The 21,008-nt window shown below is 38.7% G+C and overlaps 7 protein-coding genes across 8 annotated transcripts; 4 read left to right on the top strand and 3 right to left on the bottom strand.

Annotated features, from left to right (window-relative positions):
* Window positions 1-143: 143 nt before the first annotated feature.
* Window positions 144-1,170, top strand: LOC106334266. Its single transcript, XM_013772569.1, has 4 exons — window positions 144-218; window positions 440-652; window positions 735-867; window positions 951-1,170. Coding segments are annotated over exons 1-4 (489 nt in total). The 5' UTR covers window positions 144-216; the 3' UTR covers window positions 1,092-1,170.
* A 911-nt stretch (window positions 1,171-2,081) lies between these two features.
* On the bottom strand, window positions 2,082-6,268 carry LOC106328125 (dihydrolipoyllysine-residue acetyltransferase component 2 of pyruvate dehydrogenase complex, mitochondrial). 2 transcript variants are annotated; one of them, XM_013766498.1, is made up of 19 exons: window positions 6,076-6,268; window positions 5,785-5,881; window positions 5,570-5,625; window positions 5,380-5,456; window positions 5,231-5,271; window positions 4,768-4,823; window positions 4,603-4,677; window positions 4,430-4,522; window positions 4,073-4,312; window positions 3,910-3,982; window positions 3,696-3,796; window positions 3,524-3,609; window positions 3,370-3,445; window positions 3,214-3,281; window positions 3,058-3,124; window positions 2,869-2,964; window positions 2,687-2,789; window positions 2,500-2,595; window positions 2,082-2,414 (listed from the first exon to the last, which is right to left on the bottom strand). In XM_013766498.1, the coding sequence occupies exons 1-19, from the start codon at window positions 6,112-6,114 to the stop codon at window positions 2,344-2,346; spliced, it is 1,611 nt and encodes a 536-aa protein (XP_013621952.1). In that variant the 5' UTR covers window positions 6,115-6,268; the 3' UTR covers window positions 2,082-2,343. The 2 variants fall into 2 exon arrangements, with proteins under 2 accessions (XP_013621952.1, XP_013621951.1); XM_013766497.1 differs by having other exon boundaries at window positions 5,231-5,274; window positions 6,076-6,261.
* Window positions 6,269-6,609: 341 nt separating this feature from the next.
* On the top strand, window positions 6,610-9,004 carry LOC106335974 (eukaryotic initiation factor 4A-1-like). The gene is made up of 4 exons (XM_013774672.1): window positions 6,610-6,851; window positions 7,456-7,525; window positions 7,587-7,690; window positions 7,776-9,004. The coding sequence occupies exons 2-4, from the start codon at window positions 7,458-7,460 to the stop codon at window positions 8,840-8,842; spliced, it is 1,239 nt and encodes a 412-aa protein (XP_013630126.1). The 5' UTR covers window positions 6,610-6,851; window positions 7,456-7,457; the 3' UTR covers window positions 8,843-9,004.
* Window positions 9,005-10,482: 1,478 nt separating this feature from the next.
* On the top strand, window positions 10,483-11,027 carry LOC106332487. Its single transcript, XM_013770948.1, has one exon. It carries the CDS (start codon window positions 10,594-10,596, stop codon window positions 10,873-10,875), a length of 282 nt encoding a protein of 93 aa, XP_013626402.1. The 5' UTR covers window positions 10,483-10,593; the 3' UTR covers window positions 10,876-11,027.
* Window positions 11,028-11,684: 657 nt separating this feature from the next.
* LOC106334289 (EPIDERMAL PATTERNING FACTOR-like protein 3) lies at window positions 11,685-12,379 on the bottom strand. Its single transcript, XM_013772598.1, has 2 exons — window positions 12,208-12,379; window positions 11,685-11,935 (listed from the first exon to the last, which is right to left on the bottom strand). Exons 1-2 carry the CDS (start codon window positions 12,323-12,325, stop codon window positions 11,685-11,687), a joined length of 369 nt encoding a protein of 122 aa, XP_013628052.1. The 5' UTR covers window positions 12,326-12,379.
* Window positions 12,380-12,982: 603 nt separating this feature from the next.
* LOC106332320 lies at window positions 12,983-14,470 on the bottom strand. The gene is made up of 3 exons (XM_013770789.1): window positions 14,141-14,470; window positions 13,498-13,591; window positions 12,983-13,313 (listed from the first exon to the last, which is right to left on the bottom strand). The coding sequence occupies exons 1-3, from the start codon at window positions 14,415-14,417 to the stop codon at window positions 13,241-13,243; spliced, it is 444 nt and encodes a 147-aa protein (XP_013626243.1). The 5' UTR covers window positions 14,418-14,470; the 3' UTR covers window positions 12,983-13,240.
* A 1,061-nt stretch (window positions 14,471-15,531) lies between these two features.
* On the top strand, window positions 15,532-20,985 carry LOC106335101 (protein ROOT HAIR DEFECTIVE 3-like). Its single transcript, XM_013773528.1, has 23 exons — window positions 15,532-15,691; window positions 16,175-16,315; window positions 16,397-16,463; window positions 16,551-16,653; window positions 16,888-16,958; window positions 17,057-17,120; window positions 17,208-17,273; window positions 17,378-17,425; window positions 17,500-17,562; window positions 17,649-17,705; window positions 17,812-17,970; window positions 18,050-18,118; window positions 18,199-18,290; window positions 18,427-18,505; window positions 18,614-18,779; window positions 18,891-19,015; window positions 19,128-19,390; window positions 19,477-19,573; window positions 19,663-19,824; window positions 19,901-20,005; window positions 20,080-20,174; window positions 20,273-20,369; window positions 20,471-20,985. Exons 1-23 carry the CDS (start codon window positions 15,688-15,690, stop codon window positions 20,693-20,695), a joined length of 2,418 nt encoding a protein of 805 aa, XP_013628982.1. The 5' UTR covers window positions 15,532-15,687; the 3' UTR covers window positions 20,696-20,985.
* Window positions 20,986-21,008: the final 23 nt, after the last annotated feature.

The following is a 21,008-nucleotide window of genomic DNA, read 5'->3' as shown; positions in this document are numbered from 1 at the left end:
GGGAACCAGTACCGCCAATTTTTTGGGTGAAATTTACTTATGGATTCGCGAGAGAAAAAATCCGTCGGGAATGGTTTTATATATAAATGGGAATTTATTTTCCTTCCCCATTATTCTTTCTCTCTAAAACCATATGTCGCGTCTCTCTCTCCGACGGAAAGCAAAGGGTTTTCTTCGCCCTTTTCACTCATCTCATCCCAAATCTCCACTAAAATCATGTAAGATTTGATTCCTTATTTATATATTATGTTAGATTGTTGTTAGGATGTTGGATTGGATGATTTTGGAATTTTTATTTTACTGGACTGTGTTGTTATTGTTTTGTTTGTTAAGGTTTTCCTTGTTTTCGTTAGTTTAGAATTGACTCGGAGCTTTGATTTTAGGAATTGTGTTGTTATTGTTTGTTTTGATTGATGGTAACCAATTTTTTTCTCTAAAGGTCTGGAACACCTACACAGTCTCGACGTCCTTTATCTCGAGGTACTAGTAGTTCTTCAGCGCCTTTTGTATCTCGGGAATCACCATCCGCACCTTCTCAGGATGGACAGCCATTGTCGACTGACATGGACATTGACGAGTTGATCCGGCAACCTGGCCGAGAAACTCTTCCACGTCTCAATCCTAATTATAAAACCATTCCAAACACCACTTGGTAATTTTTCAGTTCTAAAAGTACTTAATTGTTTTATATCAAATAAGTTTACAACTAATTATGTTTTTTTTTCGTTTTCCAGGTTTGGATTATCAGAGAGTGGTGTCAGCAAAAGTCTTCTGAGAATTGTTTACTCTGGTTTGCTACCGAAAGGTTGGCCGACATATGCAGAGATTCCTCCACGCTACCGCAACCTCTGGTTTCGGCAATTTGCGGTAGAGTTTTTATATTTGTAAATACTTCATTTTTATCTTTATATTTCTAACATTAAATTTTTTCTTTTTAATTGCATTTGTAGCAAGAGTACAATTGGGATTCAGGATTGACTGGGAGAGTGAAGATCTCATTTGATCGATACGCTACTAGATACTACAGCGGTCGAATCAGTGAGTGGAAAAAAGTGTGGGAGGCTGGGAAAACCCTAAGAACGTCAGCCTGACTGTTTTGGAGGAGTTGATAGTTCATTGGGGGAAACCAGAAACAAAGGCCCAGTCAGAAACCAACTCGAAGAACAAGCGTAGTGACCGTGGTGGGAAAGGAGCTTATGTCCACAACCTTGGCTCAACTAGTTTGCTTTCTTGAGAACGTCAACTAGTAAGTTTTAAAAGTTTCATTTAAATTAGTTTAACCAATTGTCAACACTCATAAGCTCTCTACCTTTCCAGACATTGTGAGCTTCCCAGAACCTCAGAAGACGCAACTCCGCTGTGTTTGAGCAACAGACTGCTATCAAGTTGGCGAGAAGAACATTGAAAGACGACATATTTGAAGGGGATGCGTCAATTGTTTAAGCTATAAGATATTTCAATGGTGTAAATCTTCATCGCTCCAAAAACACTTATTTATAGACCGACATTGGATTTGTTACAAACACCGTTCGTTAGTGGTAATAAATGAGACGAAGTGGGAAGAGAGGTGGGTGGAGCTTAATGATTGTATTAAAGCTTGAGTTTAAGGAAAATAAAAAACGTTACAAGAAACGGGCACGATGGAAGGACACAACATCGAACTGAAGAAGAGGGCACAACAAACCCTGAACATAAAGCAGGTCAAAGATATCAAAGTAGCGATGACCCAATGAATTAACAGAAAGCCCAACGATAACTCCGCGAATTAGAAATAAGAAAAAAAAGAAGCTTTCTATTTACTCAATACATAGTGCAATATGGAGACATGAGAGATGAGGTGGCAACAAGCGTATACTTATCTAATCACACAAGTATAAACTATTTACGCTTATTAAACATGACTGCATCTATATGTTAAAATAATTATTTATGTGTTCCAGGTTTTAATCTCTAATAATGAAATGCTTATCGTCTTTTGTAAACCTCTCTTAATATTTATTCATTAACTACACCACTGCTAAGACTTATCACAAGATGCTTCTGTAATAGGAAGAAACACTCATCCCTAGTTATGATTAAAAAATAATAAATCGGTTTTATTGTGATGCCATCCCATGATGAAACCAACAAATCCAATTAACAGTAATAAACTTGTTAGATTCCTGATTTTATTTTGGGAAAAGAATCTGTCAACTGAACGTAAAGAATGGCAATAGCAAGCAACTTTGGAAGGCATGCACGGGGGCTAAAGGGAACAAATCTGGTAGAAACAGTCGAAACCAGAGAAATTTAATTTCATACTCTTTATGAGATTTAGCTTTGACGTGTGTGTGTGTGTGGAGTTTAGAGCAACATAGACTCTGGAGTCTCGATGTAGCCCTTGAATGCTTTCAACCATTCAGCTCCAATAGCACCTGCACAAAGAAGACGACTTACTATTAGAGATCTTTTCCATGTGATGATGATGATAATGGCATAGGAATGAAGGTGGATGTGTACCATCTATGACGCGGTGGTCACAGCTAAGTGTTACAGACATGTAAGAAGCAACGTTGAACTGGTCAGGGCCACCACCAGCAACAACTCTCTTCTCAGCTGTTTTGAGATTCAGACGCAACAATACAATCAGTTACCTGGGAAGAAACTTCAATGGATGAATAGAACATGTGTGGGTGTAGGTAGTTACCGGATCCGATAGCTAGAATAGCGGCTTGAGGTGGATTGATGACGGCGCAGAAGTGTTTGATGCCGAAAGGTCCTCCCAGGTTGGAAACTGTGAATGTTCCTCCCTGTCAAAAGAAACAGTTTGAGCTGATTCGCTTTCGAAGAAGCATTATTAGTAAAGCAGTGGCATAATCCTAATCAAACCTCATAATCTTCAGGCTTCAAGCTGTTTTCTTTAGCCTTCTGAGCCAAGAACCGAACCTCTTCTCCAATTGTAGACAGTCCTTTCTTGTCAGCATCCTGGCATTAAGCAAATTGATAAAGTGAGTTTTTAAGTAATATGAATTTTCTGCAATGGAAGGTTAAATAACTGTATTGAGAGTGCTCTCGCACCTTGACAACAGGAACGTAAAGCCCGTTTTCTGTCTGTACTGCGACATTGATGTTCACATTGCTAAATCTGTACATAAACAAAGGAAAAAAATTAACAAAATAATTAGATGATTTGCAAAGTTGTCATGAACATGTGAAGCAGCAAAATCCACTTACTGGCGGATGTATTCGTCAGTCCATGAACTATTGCACTGAGGAACTTTCCGTAGAGCCAAAGCAGCAGCCTGCAATTTCGAATTAAAGATTTCACAATGGAGGACAGAGACAGAGGTTTGATTTGGCTTTGCTTTCAGAAACAGAAGTACAATGTACCTTAATAACAAGATCATTTACAGATATACGTTTCCCGCCGTTAGTCTCTTGAAATGAATTCAATTGACTCCTAAGACTGCATATAAAAAAATAGCTATGTCTAGCATCCATTGACAGAGTTAAAATGCATCATCTGAAACGTAATAGTACTTACCCCATCATTTTGTCAACACATGTATCCACGGTCAAGTAGTAGTGAGGAATAGTTTGCTTTGAGAATGCCAAACGTGAGGCTGTGACCTGTCAAAACCATACAATAAACAGATTTCAGAATCCTTGAACTAGGGAAATTAGAGATATAAGGTTGTAACTGTATAGGTATTTGCCTTTCGTATCTGAGTGTGAGGGATATCAACATAGTCCAAAGCTGGAACCTTCGAATCGGTGGGCTTGGAAGGCTTGGCAGTAGTTTCTTTACCGCGTGAAGCTGTATCACAGGAAGATGAATTACAAAGAGGGATTGTGTAAATACTGTTAATATAGACAAGAATGACTCGGAGGACAATGTACGGAGAGGAAAGAGAAAAGGAGTTATGTTACCTAAGAACTCTTCCACATCAGCCTTCACTATCCGTCCTTCAGGACCTGTGGCTTTGATGCTTGACAAAGGAACCTAATGTTTTCAAGGGGAAAGTTGGAGATAACAAAGAGCATGTAGATTAACCACAAGAGCTTTAATAGTATTTTTTTTCAGGAAACTAACATTGTTATCTTCAGCCAATTTTTTGGCAAGAGGACTAGCAAAAGTACGATCTTCAGAAGGAGCAGAGCTTGGCTTGGAAGTCTTGGCTTCAGGAGCACTGGCTGGCTTCTCTACCTTCTCTTCCTTTGGTGGGGAAGGGGCTGGTTTTGCTTCGGGAGCAGAGGGACTAGCACCAGATGAGGGAGTGTAATCTTTAAACTTTTGAATATCTTCTTCCTCTTCCACTGTGATAGCAATCACCTTCTCGGACAAAGACACAACGATACATATATAATTCTACAAATGATAACGAAGATCTTTGCCCATTTTTGATGCATAATTTCATGAGAGCCCATGGTAATAAACAGATCTTCATACCTCCCCAACTTGAATTGCTTTTGCCCCCTCCTCCTTTACTATCTTAGCGAGATAACCATCTTCCATGCATTCCATTTCTACGGTTGCTTTGTCCTATACATAGCTTGATATTAGTGTTACATTTCTAACATGGTAGTAGAAAACAAAAAGATTCAATCTAAATTTAACATTACAGTTTCAACTTCACAAAGAACTTCACCAGGAGCGACTTTATCACCTTCTTTCTTCAGCCACCTGGCAATGTTACCCTGAAGTTTGGACAGATAGATAGCTTTAGAATGAAGCTAAGATAATTAACAACGTAAACTTGTAGTAAGGAAGTGATGAGAGGTCCATGCCTCAGTCATTGTTGGCGAAAGAGAAGGCATTCCGATCTCTTGGTGAGGAGGAAGATCTGAAACACATTTAGAAGCTCTAGGTAAAACGGACCGTGTAGGAATGCATATTCACAGTAACAGAAACATGATGGTCGCAAAAAAACAGAAAAGCCAAGTGAAACCACTAGTTGTTCCAGTTGAAAATAAAATCCACACAGTTACACGAACTCCTTGTCTAGTACACTAAATTGCCGTAATAGAATCTATGTGATAAACACGTTAGATGTCGTTAATCAGCTACATAGCTAGCATAGACAAGACAAGACATTTTCCTACGAACGGTACGATATTTGTATGGCAACAATAAGATCATATATTTAGTTTTCTCTAGACTAATTATCATTAAGGCCAAAGAAGATGTACAGAAGAGCAAGCTGAAAGTTACAAGAGTAAAAGAATAAACTCGGGATGAAGAATTAACTACCTGAACCGGATGAAAATCCTCTTACTGATCGCATCTGGGAGCTGCTACGCAAACAAAAGAAGCGTACTGTTAGGATTACACGTACTCTATTCAGGCAGGCAGCAAGAAGTATGCACTTTGGCAAACGGATTGAGAGGAGTAACTACTACCTTATATATTCTCTAAAAAATGATGGCCCTGTCATTGGTTTGGTGCTCATTGTTGAAATACCACTAGGCATTGGTACCTATATTATAACACATTAGATGACTTCAAGACTAAAAAAACACAGAGGATTATGCTACTAGACATGATGTAATGACATAGACGAGAAAGGAAACTGAAGAGCAAGGGGCTTACAGTGGTGGCACGACATTTCGAAATTCTCTCTACCGGGGGACGAGTCTTGAGCATATCTGAAGAGGCAAAAACAGAAAATACTGAAGCAACAAGCATATACTCAAAAAAGTATATTAATTTTTTCAATTATATATGATAATGAAGAAACGATATATGATGTTCTTTCCCCGTAACAAGAAAAAAAGAGTGATGAAGAGGAGAGAGTTAATTATTACCTTCTCTTGCAGTGAGAGAGGGGTGTGTACTGCTGTTGGAGAAGCCGCGGGCTGCCACGGAATGCTCACGCCGCAGTAAAGTGGAGACATGTTTCAGCTGTCAGATAATAACACCAACCATCAAAGTGGTGTTAACAGAGATACTTATTTGAACAAGCAAACAATTACTCTGCTGTAAAGGTAGAGACTTTTAAGTGGCTTGCTTATGCAATAAAGATCAACACTTGGAAGTAGAAAAAGCAGTAATGGAATGAATCAAAACGAAGAAACGATCAAAAAACGGGAAGGTACCTTGTTGGAATGAATGATGATACGGGATGCGTAAGCCATTTGATTTCCTGAGCCGATCCGAGATTCTTCGATCGATCGGACTGTTTTAGGGGTTTTCAGGAAATCGAGATTTTGTATAATTTGAGTTTCCAATTCCAAATTCGACTTCTTCTGCTGCTGCTCTGTTGTTATTATTCTCTCTGAGCTTTTGCGACTTGCCAAAAGACAGCGATCATCAGGTGCGTTGGTTATAGTGAGGGGAATCAATCCAACGGCAGGGATTAGTCAAACTATTCAAAAAGTCAACTCTACTAATGGGCCTACTGCTGGGTCTTCAGAATCCATAACCTGACACACTTATCACTAATTGCTGTAAATTTTCTTTTGGACACACCAACCAGTACCAGGTCGTTAAAACTTATTAAGACACGAACTGGTGTTGGTAAAATCCTGCCCAATCCGAAACAGTAGATTGAAAGGCCGAGTAAGGGCAAAACCGGAATTCCTGAAAAGAATAGGAGAAGGATTCCTATCGAGAAAACCCTAGCACGACGACTCATGTAAACCAAAAAAAAAAAAAAAGAGAGAGAGAGAGACAGAGAGGAGTATATAATGATAATCACGTAGTTTCTCTCAGCCTCTTTTACCAATTGTTCAGAATCTCTCTCTCTTTTTTATAAAGCCTCTCACTCAATCTTCGCCGGTTCAGATCCGAGTTTGGGAGAAACAGCCTCCCAAAGTTAACCAACAAAGCACTCTACTTTCGCTTCTTCAGTTACCAATCTCTTTCGCTCCAGGTTTGCTTCTGAATCATTTACTTTAATTATTTTATTTTTACGTTTATAACTTTCTTCAATTCATATGAATCTGATTAACTTATCTGCTGATACATACCGATGGTCTTAGATCGAGTTCTTGGAGTCTATCTTCTGTCTATTAGATTATGAGTTGATGATGACGAATATTTATGTTAGGATCTATCTTAGCCTTATAAATCCGTAGGTTCGTTAATTTAATTGATGTGTTTATAACATTCTCAATACGATGATTGTCTCTTCCAGCTCTGATCCCTTTTTTTTTTTTTTTGTACGTTGTTTTGACATTAGACTCTTTTTATAACTTTGTTTGTTTGAGTTAATTGTCTGTAATCTGGATGAATTGGTTGAGTGGTTTGTCTACAATATTGGATTAAACCACATGCCTTGTAAAACATTCTCTCCGAACATCATATCAAAGACAGATATTAATGCTTGTTTTCCTCTCATTATAGACATTCGAGTTTGGCTATTCTGTCACATGCCTCCTCTTTTGCTGTTGTCTGAAATCAATTAGTTGTCGTCTCTTTACTTTGCTAGTTGGTTTATGTTATCGCTAACTGTTGTCTTTGTTCCATGTATCTAGTCATGGCAGGATCCGCACCAGAAGGCACACAGTTTGATGCACGTCAGTTCGACCAGAAGCTAAACGAAGTGTGAGTTTTTTCTAACTCTACTTCTTCTCTTTTCATTCTTACTGTTTTTGTATGGTTACAGTCTCGAGGGACAGGACGAGTTCTTCACCTCTTACGATGAGGTTCACGACAGCTTTGACGCCATGGGCCTTCAAGAGAATCTCCTCAGGGGTATCTACGCTTACGGTACGTCTACAATAACCCCCATATAGCTTCCTTCTTCTTTTGTTCTCTCTCCCTCTGACCTCATGTGTGCTTTTTTACTACACAGGTTTCGAGAAGCCTTCCGCAATCCAGCAAAGAGGAATTGTCCCCTTCTGCCAAGGCCTCGACGTGATCCAACAGGCCCAGTCCGGAACCGGCAAAACCGCAACATTCTGCTCCGGCGTCCTCCAGCAGCTAGACTTCACCCTCGTCCAGTGCCAGGCCCTCGTCCTCGCCCCGACCAGAGAGCTCGCCCAGCAGATCGAAAAGGTCATGAGAGCCCTCGGTGACTACCTCGGCGTCAAGGTCCACGCCTGCGTCGGCGGAACGAGCGTCCGGGAGGATCAGCGCATCCTCCAAGCCGGCGTCCATGTCGTCGTCGGCACCCCGGGCCGCGTCTTCGACATGCTGAAGCGTCAGTCCCTCCGCGCCGACAGCATCAAGATGTTCGTCCTGGACGAGGCCGACGAGATGCTCTCCCGCGGGTTCAAGGACCAGATCTACGACATCTTCCAGCTCCTCCCGCCCAAGATCCAGGTCGGAGTGTTCTCGGCGACAATGCCACCAGAGGCTCTCGAGATCACGAGGAAGTTCATGAGCAAGCCGGTGAGGATCCTGGTGAAGCGCGACGAGCTAACCTTGGAAGGTATCAAGCAGTTCTACGTCAACGTAGAGAAGGAGGACTGGAAGCTCGAGACGCTCTGCGACCTCTACGAGACTCTGGCCATCACTCAGAGTGTCATCTTCGTGAACACTAGGCGTAAGGTTGACTGGTTAACCGATAAAATGAGGGGGCGTGACCACACGGTCTCGGCCACTCACGGAGACATGGACCAGAACACGAGAGACATCATCATGAGGGAGTTCAGGTCCGGCTCCTCGCGCGTGCTGATCACTACCGATCTGTTAGCGCGTGGTATCGATGTTCAGCAGGTGTCATTGGTGATTAACTACGATTTGCCGACTCAGCCGGAGAATTACCTCCACCGTATCGGAAGGAGTGGGAGGTTTGGGAGGAAAGGTGTGGCGATTAACTTTGTGACGAAGGATGATGAGAGGATGTTGTTTGATATTCAGAAGTTTTATAATGTTGTTGTTGAGGAGCTGCCTTCTAACGTTGCTGATCTGCTGTGAGAGGGAGAAGTTCGCCGACGTCACCGGAGAAGAAAGGTTTTTTCTTTGTTTTGAAAGGGCACAACAACTACTCTTTTGATTTGATTTTGTCTCTCTTCCGACCATTTTTATTCTATATTTAAGATCATTATGGAGTATTTATTTCTGGTTTGTTGTTTGTCTTTTGTTTTTGTATCAGTCAAATCTTTTCATGCAAGTTTTGTTTTCAAAACGTGTTTTACTTTATTAATATCCTTTTTAACACTCCAAGCTTTTAAACCTAGTAAACATTCATTAACATAATAGTGAGTGTGATCTTTTAGCTTGATACCATGATGGGCTTTAAATTTTAACATATTTTATGGCCCAAGGCTAGAAATGGGCCAACTTTTTGTGATCAGGAATTTTTTTTTGCCTAATCTTTTTTTTTTCTGTCTAAGGTTTCCTTTATTCAATATTGTCTATCAAACACATTAACATAATAGTTGATACCGTACATCGCATCAAGAAAGCCAAAACAAACTCTTAAAAAAACAATCTAACCCGACGGAAAATATGATCTGACAATTATGATTACAAGAGAAATCAATGATAAAATCCATATTGAATATTGGTTGGATGATGACAATACATTGATATCAAGTTGATCTTGTTTTGCGGTTGTAAACAATCGAAGTGTTTTCCCGCATCACAACGGAATGCAGTCATTTGCGTTGCCGAGAAAAGTTCTCTAGATAAAGATAGATCGTTGCGAAGGAGATCCCTTCCAAAAAATTTACTTTTAAATCCGTCGAACAATCTGCGACAACTATTACAACAATAAAACAGAGAAAAACGAACATATCTCCGATTACAAAAGCCGACGGAAAACGAAAAATATCCCCGGAAACTTAAGGGAAAAAATCAAAAATAAAACCATAAAACCGGAGAACAAAAAAGAACGACTATTAAAAGAAAAATCTCAGTGACTGCCGGCGCAAGGTCGCAAAAAATCTATTTTTCTCTCTTAGGGCTGACGTAATTCTCTTACCTAATTTTCTTAATGCGTTATTTTAAAAGTGTTTCTATGCGAAGGTTCGGTTTCTTCTTGCATCTTTTAGTTTCAAGATCTTTATTCAACTTTCTAGTTTATAACAATGTTTTAGCCATGCTGAAAATATTTTTAGTGTACTATTTATTTCTTAGAAAAATGAATATTCAACTTTTCTGTGGCTGAATGTTCATTATTAGTGTGATATATTCAAGCCTGCCACCGACAAAGGTTGCTTTGCTTGCTTTTATCATTTCTATTGAAATTATTGGTCTGAAAGTTCTTCCAAGCTTCTTCACGAAAATGAAACTGTATCGAATTAAACAAGAAAAATAGCTCTGTTTCTTCGTTTATTTCCACAGAGAAATTACCGGTTCGGACAAAACACGTCACGACTAGAAAAAAATAGTTGGGAAAGCATCACATCCACACAAACCAACTACGACAATGGTAAGAAAAAAAAAAACTTAAAAAGTCCAATGATTTAAACCAAATTTGTAACATAACTGTTTAGTTACAAACTTACAAGTGGGTCCTTGACCAACTCCGCATGAAAATTGTAAATTAATTTCCCAAAAGACACCTTTAATAATTTGAAAAAAGAGACAATCATTTCGTTAATTTCCTTTTATAACTTTTAAAAGTACAATCCAGTTAAAAAACAGAGACGACTCATTGTGACCAAGACTCAAAATCAAATCACGGAGCCACCACCACCATAGAGAATTCTTCTTACAAAGAAATGGAACCAACAGCCGCGTCTGGAAACGGCCGAGACGCAGTTGTGGTGAAAGGCTACAGTTTCGACGATTCAGACGCAGATCAGACAAACGATTACCAGATGAAGATAAAGAAAAGCAAAAGCACTTCAAACGCGGGGTCAAGAAGCTGGAGTTTCAGCGATCCAGAGACTCGGAGGAAGAGAAGAGTCGCTGGCTATAAGGTTTACTCCGTTGAGCAGAAGATGAAGGGATCCATTAGAAAGAGCTTCAAATGGTTCAAAGACGTTATCGGTATTTCTTGAAACTATTATCCTCTCCTACACTTTATATGTAAAACTCAAAATCAATGAATCTCTTCTTGCTGAGTGTGTTAAATATCTCTTGTAGTTGATCATATCATGATATATAGTCTTTGAATGAGACAGATGATGAATGAATTTTCTTGCAAAAACTATATATAAGAATCTCTAGTGAAAATTTCTTTTAGTATACACATACTTGCACATAGAACATTCTACAGTCACTTTATTTGCTAGCCTCGTTACCTAGAAAACCAAGATAAACAAACATAAATGATTCCAATCAACAATAAGAAGATATTATTAGGACTTGTGGTGAATCAATCTTACAACTGCCAGTGCAAGGAACTGATACTTAATATCATCCTCCAAAGCAATATGTAAGTAAGTGTCTTCCCCATCAATGATCAAAGCAAACGCTGCATGTGGATGTTTTTCTCTAGTTTGATCATCTGATCTGTATTTATGAAGTCACTTAGTCTACTTAGTATCAATTATAAAAACCCTTAGTATTATTATAAGCAACATTGAACAACAACGTACTCTATTTTATTGTTAATTGATGTCTTCATCTTATCTCCTGCCAAAACCCATATCTTGAGACCAGCTTGGGTCACGTTGCAGACATAAGTATCAGTTTATACTTCATACCATAAGTTGATTAATGTTTCTCATTTTATATAACTTTCACTCTTTAAATATGAATAGCTAGACATAGTTACCAAAGGTCCACAATGCTGATGATAATAAATATAATTTACAAGATAGACATGTGAATATATAATATATGTCAAGTTGTTAAGCAAGTCTAATTAAGGAGCACAATGGCATCTCCAGCCCTCAGGTTGGTAATTAGTATATTGAGTAGATATGTGAGGAGTTGAAGAAATGGTAGGGACTTGGATTGCTTCACATGGCTCACATCCATAGCATTTCTTCTCACAAGTTGGTGGCTTTGATCCTATTCTCCTCCCTTTCTCCATCTCTTTTACCTCTGTGTTCTCATTGGGCGTCAATATAGGCCTTTTGGAGTTGTGTTCTGCAGCCTGTGGGCTTATTATCCCTGCACCACCCAAAATTCTCATCCGGTTTAGTGGTTTAACCAAACTGTTTAGACTCTCAAATAGTCTCTACTACAGTCGTTAATTTGCTTCAAAATTAAAATCAGTTAAAGATTCAATCTAATCTTGTTTTACAAATAGAAACTAAATAAGGTATTTTCCCATTTAAATATCCACATGTCTGCTTATCAATATATGCATATATATACATAGTAATGGGGTTTGATTAGTAATTAGTATACTCAGAAAGATAAAATTAAAGAAACACTCAAACCTGGATGAAAAGAAACTTGAGTGGAAGCAATAGGCCTGCTTGTTGCAGACACCCAGCTCACTATTTGTACCATCGCCATTATAGCCACATACCACTTTCTTATTTCTCCCATTCTCATGATGAAGATAACTTATGATGGTGATGATGGCTTTATAAAGGCCTGAAAGAGGTAAAGAGGAAGAAGAAGGATACGGAGATTTAAAGAAGCTTGTGGGTTTTAGAGGGGTTTAGGCCTAGTGCCTACAACATAGGCAAGGGTGTTGCTTATGGGACAAGTGAAGTTATTTTCTTTACCAATCTATCAGCTCTTGCCTTTTCTTCTCTCAGGTTTTTTTAATCTTTGGGATTCTACAACTCATTAATTGAATCTCTTTCCTCTACATGAAGTAAATGTTTGAGTCAGAAATCAGAAGAAAAAAGATAAGAATAAGAGTGAGAGAGAGACGTCCTATTCTCTTTCTTTTGTTTTGCATAGACTGCAGAGCCATTCCTCAGCTCTATGGCCTCGTTTGCATCACAGTTTCACATCAGTTAAAGAACAATTTTTCACACTAATCAAGTTTAATTTTATAAATCTGATAGTAAGTGTTACTGCAGTATTATGTGCCATATATCATACAGCTCTGTTGCTCAAAAAAATATCATACAGCTCTTTGTATAGTATACGTGTTCAGTGACAAGAGTTATACTCATGCTCCGTGTGACTTTGTTGGATAAGGCTACTATACCTATACACAAATAATGAGCTCATATATGTACGTAATTAAGCATCATGTAGAAAAACTTATTCTTTGATGTAAAGTAACCATTCAAAAGGAGTTGAAATTGTTAGAAAATAAAAGATGCTGAGATCTTTATAAACTGTGACTCCACCTCGACTCCAAGATCCAAAACAACACGTCAAAAACATGGATATTGATACATCCAAGGTATTTATGAGATCCAAAGTTTCAGATTTTCTAGCCTGTAAGGACAGAGACGTAGCCGGCCTATCTGATAGCTGGAGATTCATAGAAAAGATTAAAGAGGGACTCTAGGCAGTGACTCTGTGACGCCCTTTTGCTATTCTCCGAGCTATGACTCTCCGTCCACCTTTGGTTGCTTTGCTGTTCATATTCAAACATTCACTAATCAAATAGGTCGCTCAAACACCATGTACAAACGAACAATCCTCTTCTTACTTTCTATTAGTGCTAAACAACAAATTCCTCTAATATGAACGAGAAAGAGCAAAGATTTGACTCTATTCTTGGACTGAAACACGGAGGTTTAATACAAAGAGAGACATACCGGGCGAAGAATCCATGGTTACGTTTGCGCCTGATGGTGCTAGGCTGGAATGTCCTCTTGGGAAATAAAAGCAACGGCTCACTTGATGGATCGACTACATCATTAAAAAACAAAGATATTAAGCAGGCACCGTAGAGCAGCAAAATGTAAAGTCACTAAAGCTCAATAAACAACATACTGAACATGCACTATATGCAACTCTCCCACAACATAGCATAGTACCACAGAGCAGCAAGATGTGCAACGTTGCAACACACTAAAGCTCAATAAACAACAGACTGAAATTCTCAAGATTCTAAGCACTATATGAAACTCTGCACAGCATAGCCAGATTCATCACCCTCCTCCTACAAGCACTTTACAATCCCGTTTCCAACAAAAAAAAAAAAAAACAGAATACCAAAACCGTAATCAAGTGCTTCCACAAGCAGTATATGGACAAATTAACAATAATAAACCACATAAAGGTTCTGTCTTTAATCTTTTTTCAAGCAAGAAAACTTTCTCATTCCCCTCAAAGATCAAATCTTTAGATAACAGAACACTGATCAAATCATCATAAACCTTAGGAGTTATTGCTAATTACCAATCTAAGCTAATGACAGATGCACTCAAATGGAGGTAAGAGAGCAGAGAAGTAAACCTTCAGGTAAGAAGAACTCGAGTGAAGGAAGACCAGATGGGTGAAGGAACCCACGTTCCGTGAGCTCTTGAAGAGTAACAGTGTCGTTAACGCGCGGATTAAGCGAGTTCTGTAGATTCGTCAACGACGGGAACAAAAAACACGGCGGGAGTTCTTGTCGCTGGGGAGCTATCTGCTGAAACGATCTGAGATTGTTCTGCACAAGATTCGTCGTAGGCTTGGACAGAAACCGATTCATTAGCGAAGCTCCTGACCTGATCAGGGTTTTGGCAGCCATTGTCTTCTCCCCCTTCTCCGAGACTGGCGATTGCTTCCCTGAGCTCACTCCCCCTCTCTCGGAAGACGAAATCTACATGGGCTTGGGCTGTAGGCCCAATTTAATAAACAAACATACCGATGGCGTTATTGTAATTTATCAAGATATTATAAGGTCTTTGTGGATGTGGGTTTCTTTCTCTAAACTGGGCCTATTTTGGGCCTCATTTTAAACTTGGCTCGTCACTCAAGAAAATATCACATTAAAAAAAACTGTCGATGTTTGACGCTAAAAAAATGACGGCTATATTATCTGAGCATCACAGTGGTTAACGAGAAGTAATCGGACGGTGGAACTTCCACGTTGTCGCTATGCCGGAGCCGCCTAGATCACACCACCGTCCAACTTTAACAAAGGTTAAGAGGCGGCTAAGTGGATCCCACCGAAAACTGGGCTTTTGTGTGGGTCCTATTATTGTCCAGCCATACACATCAATGTGTTTATATGCCCACGTGGGACCCAGTTTCTCTTTTGCGACCAATGTAATGAGTATATCATAATTTCGTTGATTGAAATTTACATTATTATTCTTTAGTGATCTTTTACCTGAAAATTATTGTTTTCCTCAAACTAGGGTATTATTTATAAATTAAAATGATCAGATATGCTCCATTGATATTTTTGTAGTTGACATTTTTCTGTTTTAGAATAGTGTATATTTTAAAATTTTCACACCTATTAAAAATATTCTAATTTTAATTATAAATATATTAATTTAATAATTTATTATTTTTACAGTTTTAACCGATTGTAATCTAGTAAATACAATTAATTTTAATTTTTTTTACAATTTACTATTATCACTTAATACAAATTTAATAAAAATATTTTAAAATGCTACTTGTTTTTGAAACGGAGAAAAATTTATTAATTGAAGAAAATAGTTAATTGGACCTAAACTTATAATTAATCAATTCATTTCTCAAAAAGAAAAAAAACTTATAATTAATCGGTAAATGGCGTAAAATCATATATTTATCGGTGAATATTGGGGTAAGCGAAATAAAATATAAATCGTAAAAAGTAGATATTCGTTGGGAATTAAAAAAATAATCACTTTTTGGCATTTTTTTTTTGTTGGTTGTCAAATAAAAGAAAGAAGGTTGTATGACCTTACCAGAACCAGTCGTCTTAAAGCAGCAGCGGTGCATCAAAGCTCTCGACTTCTCCCTCTTGAGATCTCTCTCTCTCTCCTTCTTCTGCATTCATCACTAGGCATCCTTGTGCGACAATGGGTATCTCTCTGCTCCATAAATGTTCCTGATCTCGTGGATCCGTTTTTCTTTTTTTTTTTTTTTTTTTTTTTTTTTTTTTTTTTTTTTTCTGATCCAAGCGTTATTCGTTTTCGATTTCAGTTTCTTTTGTAAGCTCTTTGATTTAGGGTTTGTGATCTATATCTTTTGTAAATCTCTTTGCTCATAAGGTGTTTGATGATTTGATTCTTCTGTCTTCTGAGTGTCTATGATTTGATTATAAAGAGGTTGGATTTGCTTGATTACTGTCGAAATTTGGGATCTTGTAACTGAAAAAAATCTGAAATTTGGTTTGGGTTTTTGTGAGATTAGCAGTTCTTCACCATAAGTAAGGATTCTGGGTTTAATGAAAAGTCTAAGACTTTGAAGTAGTTATTGAATACACGCAAGATCTTGCTTTGTTCAGAGACGGTTTGATCTTTACTTGTACAGAGTTTTCTTATTTGATTTCTTTCTTATGTGCAGATGCCGCGTGCTCTACTCAGCTTATTGATGGAGATGGTACCTTTAATGTTTCCGGGGTTGATAATTTTATCAAGGAGGTTAAACTCGAAGAATGTGGTCTTTCGTATGCGGTTGTCTCGATCATGGGTCCTCAGAGTAGTGGTATGTAATGCAAAAGCTTTTGCTTCTTCTGGATCCATGTGTTTGGGGCTGATTTTGAAGTGATTGTGGTTGGATTTGCAGGGAAGAGTACCCTCTTGAATCATTTGTTTGGAACGAACTTTAGAGAAATGGATGCTTTTAGAGGAAGGTATGTCCTGCTCTTTCTATACTTTGTGGGAGGAACAGTTAGCTTATAATTTAAGATTCTTCAACCCTTGAATTTCCTTGTTTTCAGGTCCCAGACGACTAAGGGTATCTGGATTGCTAGATGCGCTGGTATTGAGCCTTGCACCGTTGTGATGGATCTGGAGGGTACCGATGGGAGAGAGCGTGGAGAGGTGTGTAGCCTCGGTCCTTGTCATATCTTGTTCTTTTACTATATTTGTATCAAACGCCAGTTAGTATAATCTTATTTAGAGCGTTGGTACTGATTGTGAATGACTTTTGATTTGTATTGACTATTGATTAGAGTCTCATGCGTTGTTTTAGTCTTAATAAGTGCTTTCTTGAAAAAGAATATGTGTGTGCATAATGGATTACTTACGTATAGTTTCCTTATATTTGGCTTTTAGGATGATACTGCTTTCGAGAAACAGAGTGCTCTTTTTGCACTTGCTGTCTCAGACATAGTTCTCATCAACATGTGAGTGGTCTTCTGTACTCTACTTTCTTCGATAAATAGCAGGACTTCTTTTTCTATCTTTATCTTATGACATACTGGTTCCCCGATGTATAATGCAGGTGGTGTCATGATATTGGTCGGGAGCAAGCAGCAAACAAACCCCTTTTGAAGACTGTGTTCCAGGTAAATTGTCTGCATCTTCTTATCAGTATGAGTTATTGCTGATCTGAAGTCTCAACACTCTTTGCTTTTCCTGCTACATGCGATCAGGTTATGATGAGGTTGTTTAGTCCGCGGAAAACAACTTTGATGTTTGTCATAAGAGATAAAACACGGGTATGTATTTTTGTTTCTCCATATAGTTAGTGGTAGCTATCTTGTTATTTCTTTTCTTCATCATTCTATTTTCTGGATTATAAGTTGTGGATGAATATTTGCAGACGCCATTGGAAAATTTAGAACCAGTGCTAAGGGAAGACATTCAAAAGGTAAAATAAGAGACATTCTTTAGCTTTTATGTGCTTTGACTATGCAAGCCCTTATAGCTTGTCCATAAATGCAGATCTGGGATGCAGTCCCCAAGCCTCAAGCACACAAAGAAACTCCACTTAGTGATTTCTTCAATGTACGTCTGCTTGACTATATTATAAGAACTTAGTATCATTCTTCTTCTGCTAGGAACAAGAAATGGAACTGTTTCTTGTGTGACAGGTTGAAGTAATTGCTCTCAATAGTTACGAAGAAAAGGAAGAGCTATTCAAAGAGCAGGTTCATTCATAATTAAACTCCAGGGTTACCTTAGTGACTTACTCGACAGATGGCTTTGTATGTGATACTAATGCCTTTCCAATATTTTTTTTTTGGTAAATGAAAGGTTGCTAATTTGAGACAACGGTTCTTCCACTCTGTCGCACCTGGCGGACTTGCTGGTGATAGACGAGGAGTTGTCCCTGCTAATGCGTTTGCTTTTAGCGCAAAACAGATGTGGCAAGTCATCAAAGACAACAAAGACTTGGACCTTCCAGCTCACAAGGTAATTTTGCTTGCTACAGGCTCTAGTTTTGTTAATGTTCCTTCTAGTCTTGTTATTTATGCGATGCCTATGCGCGCAGGTCATGGTAGCAACTGTGCGATGCGAGGAAATTGCCAATGAAAAGTTTGCTGGTTTTATTGCGAATGAGGTGAATTTTCTTAATACTGCTTCACGCTTTATCCTTTTCAGTGACGTCGTTGTTAATAATCTTGTCTAAACATTGTATAGAATTGGCGTGAATTGGAAGAAGCTGTACAGTCTGGTCCTGTTTCCGGATTTGGAAAAAAGCTGAGCTCAATCCTCCAGTCTTGCTTATCAGAGTAAGATTTTCGTGCTAAATTGTCGTATGCAGTTTTATTGTTCGCCGACTTTATTGAATTTTAGGTTTCCTATGCATATATTAGATTCTAGAACAGTAGGGTTTCATTTTCATGTGTGTCCTGGTGTTTTTCATAGGTATGACACTGAGGCGACATATTTTGAAGAAGGTGTAAGATCGTCCAAGAGACAACAGCTGCAAGAAAAACTATTGCAAGTAATGCATATACTCTTTTAACTTGTGACTGTTATACTCGTGTTCTGTTGCAATCATGCGTCGCCTGATGTTAGTATTGTGCACTCATTTTCTTATTGCCTTATGCAGCTTGTTCAACCAACTTTCCAAGACTTGCTTGGACATTTGAGATCTGGAGCACTTGAAAACTTCAAGGATGCTTTCGAGAAGGCCTTAAATGCGGGAGAAGGCTTTTCATCATCAGCGGACGTTTGCGCTCAGTCTTGCGTGTCTAAGTTTGATAAAGGATGTGAAGGTATAGCCCATCGTTGCTGATACTACTGAAAAGATTGTGATATATGGGATATCATATTGGAATCTGAAGATTATCATACGAAATAAGTACTAAATGTTTTTTTTTTGGCAGAGGCTGTTATTGAACAAGCAAACTGGGATACATGTAAAACTCGGGAAAAGCTTCAGCGTGACATTGAGGCACACATCTCTTCTGTTCGTACTGCAAAGTTGTCTGAACTGACTACTCTGTATGAGGTAAATAGAATTCTTAAGCAGAATAAAGGCATACATATTGATCTTGATTATCTAGCACCAAACAGGTGTCAACTGCTATCTGGACCTTCCTAATAGATAATCGTCATTGCAGTCAAAACTAAATGCTGCATTATCTGGACCGGTGGAAGCTCTCCTGGATGGAGCTAATGATGAAACATGGCCAGCAATAAGAAATCTACTAAAACGAGAAGGAGAATTGGCTGTCTATGGTCTCTCCGACGCATTATCTGGATTTGATATGGACGATGAAACACGGAATAAAATGCTCACTGACCTTGAGAGCTATGCACGTGGTGTTGTTGAAACCAAGGCAAAGGAAGAGGCTGGAAGAGCGTTGATGCGCATGAAGGATAGGTAACACCATTTTATTATACTACTTTGTCATTATCCATAACTTCCATCTTGTACACAGCTTTCTGATTAAACAAATTTCTACACAGGTTTACTACAATCTTCAGCCATGATTCTGATTCAATGCCACGTATTTGGAGTGGAAAGGAGGATATCAGAGCAATCACCAAAATGGCTCGTTCTGCAGTATGAACCCTACCTTATAGCTCCGATTCTGCGACTCGTTCAAACTTTTTCCAGATTTTGATGTTACAACCTTGTTATCTTTTTTATAGTCCTTGAAGCTATTGTCTGTTATGGCTGTTATCCGCTTGGAAGATGAACTCGACAATATTGAGAAGACACTGACTCTCGCTCTGGTCAATTCTACAAGTAACAGTGCTACCAGCAAGAGCATCAGCACAATTGATTCACTCGCTTCAAGCACTTGGGAGCAGGTGACTAAAACCTCACTCAGCATTTATAATGAAAATACAAATGGTCTTATATATCATTACCTTCTTTTTTAATAAGGTTGCACCAGAAAAGACGTTGATCACACCTGTACAGTGTAAATCACTGTGGAGACAATTCAAAAACGAGACAGAATATACCGTTACACAGGCTATTTCTGCACAGGTACGCTTATTAAAAGTTACAAAGATATGTTATTAGAACTCTCTGTTTTCTCATATGGTAACATTGAATTTCAGGAAGCTAACCGACGGAATAACAACTGGTTGCCACCTCCATGGGCAATCCTTGCCCTGGTAGTTCTTGGATTTAATGAGTTTATGACTCTCTTAAGGTACTCTTTACCCATTCTTTTGAATTGAGTTTGTTTTTCAGATAAAGGAGATTCTCCCCACTCACCTTTCTCTTCTTTCCTTGCTTCTCTTGTGGCAGAAATCCTCTGTGGCTCGGTGTTCTGTTCGTTGGATACCTTGTTTCCAAAGCCTTGTGGGTGCAGTTGAATATTTCAGGAGAATTCCAACATGGAGCGGTATGAGCAAGTTTCCAACATCCTTATTGCCACTGTTCTTAAAATTATTCTCATTTATAATCTCTCTGAAAAGCCAATGTTTCATCTGTGATCAATAACAGCTACCTGGACTTCTTTCCTTGTCAACCAAGTTCCTTCCAACGGTCATGAACCTCCTTAAGAAACTCGCGGAAGAAGGACAAGCTCCATCCACAAATACCAACCAGAGTTCTATGAACTCCTCAGCTTCAGCTCAATCCGATGTTACAACCAATGGAGAAAGCAGTAGCAGCAGCAGCTCTGGTTCTTCTCCGGCAAAATCTGTTCCCATTGACACAAGTTCATAGAACAAAGAACTAGACAAGCTTAAGCTGTTGTTTGTCCGAGTCCACGAACCTAGACACTTTAAATTTCGGTACCCTTACAAAAGGATAGCTCTCAGTTTTGGTGTTGATCAGAGGGGTTCACCGAGGGCCATATGTTTATGTCTCTGAAGGCATTGGTACCTATCTTGTATGTTCCTAGACATGATGCAGACAAAAAAAAAAATACTCCTGGTTTGTTTGCGAGTTCTGTATTAATGTGGTTTATTGTATCTGATGAAAGAATGGTGAAACTTAAAAGATTGGTTTGATGATTGAAGAGAGTTTCAGTTTCTCA

The sequence above is a fragment of the Brassica oleracea genome, chromosome C3 (assembly GCF_000695525.1).
Source record: "Brassica oleracea var. oleracea cultivar TO1000 chromosome C3, BOL, whole genome shotgun sequence".
NCBI classification, from domain to species: domain Eukaryota; kingdom Viridiplantae; phylum Streptophyta; class Magnoliopsida; order Brassicales; family Brassicaceae; genus Brassica; species Brassica oleracea.
This window is presented reverse-complemented; position numbering and strand designations above follow the sequence as displayed.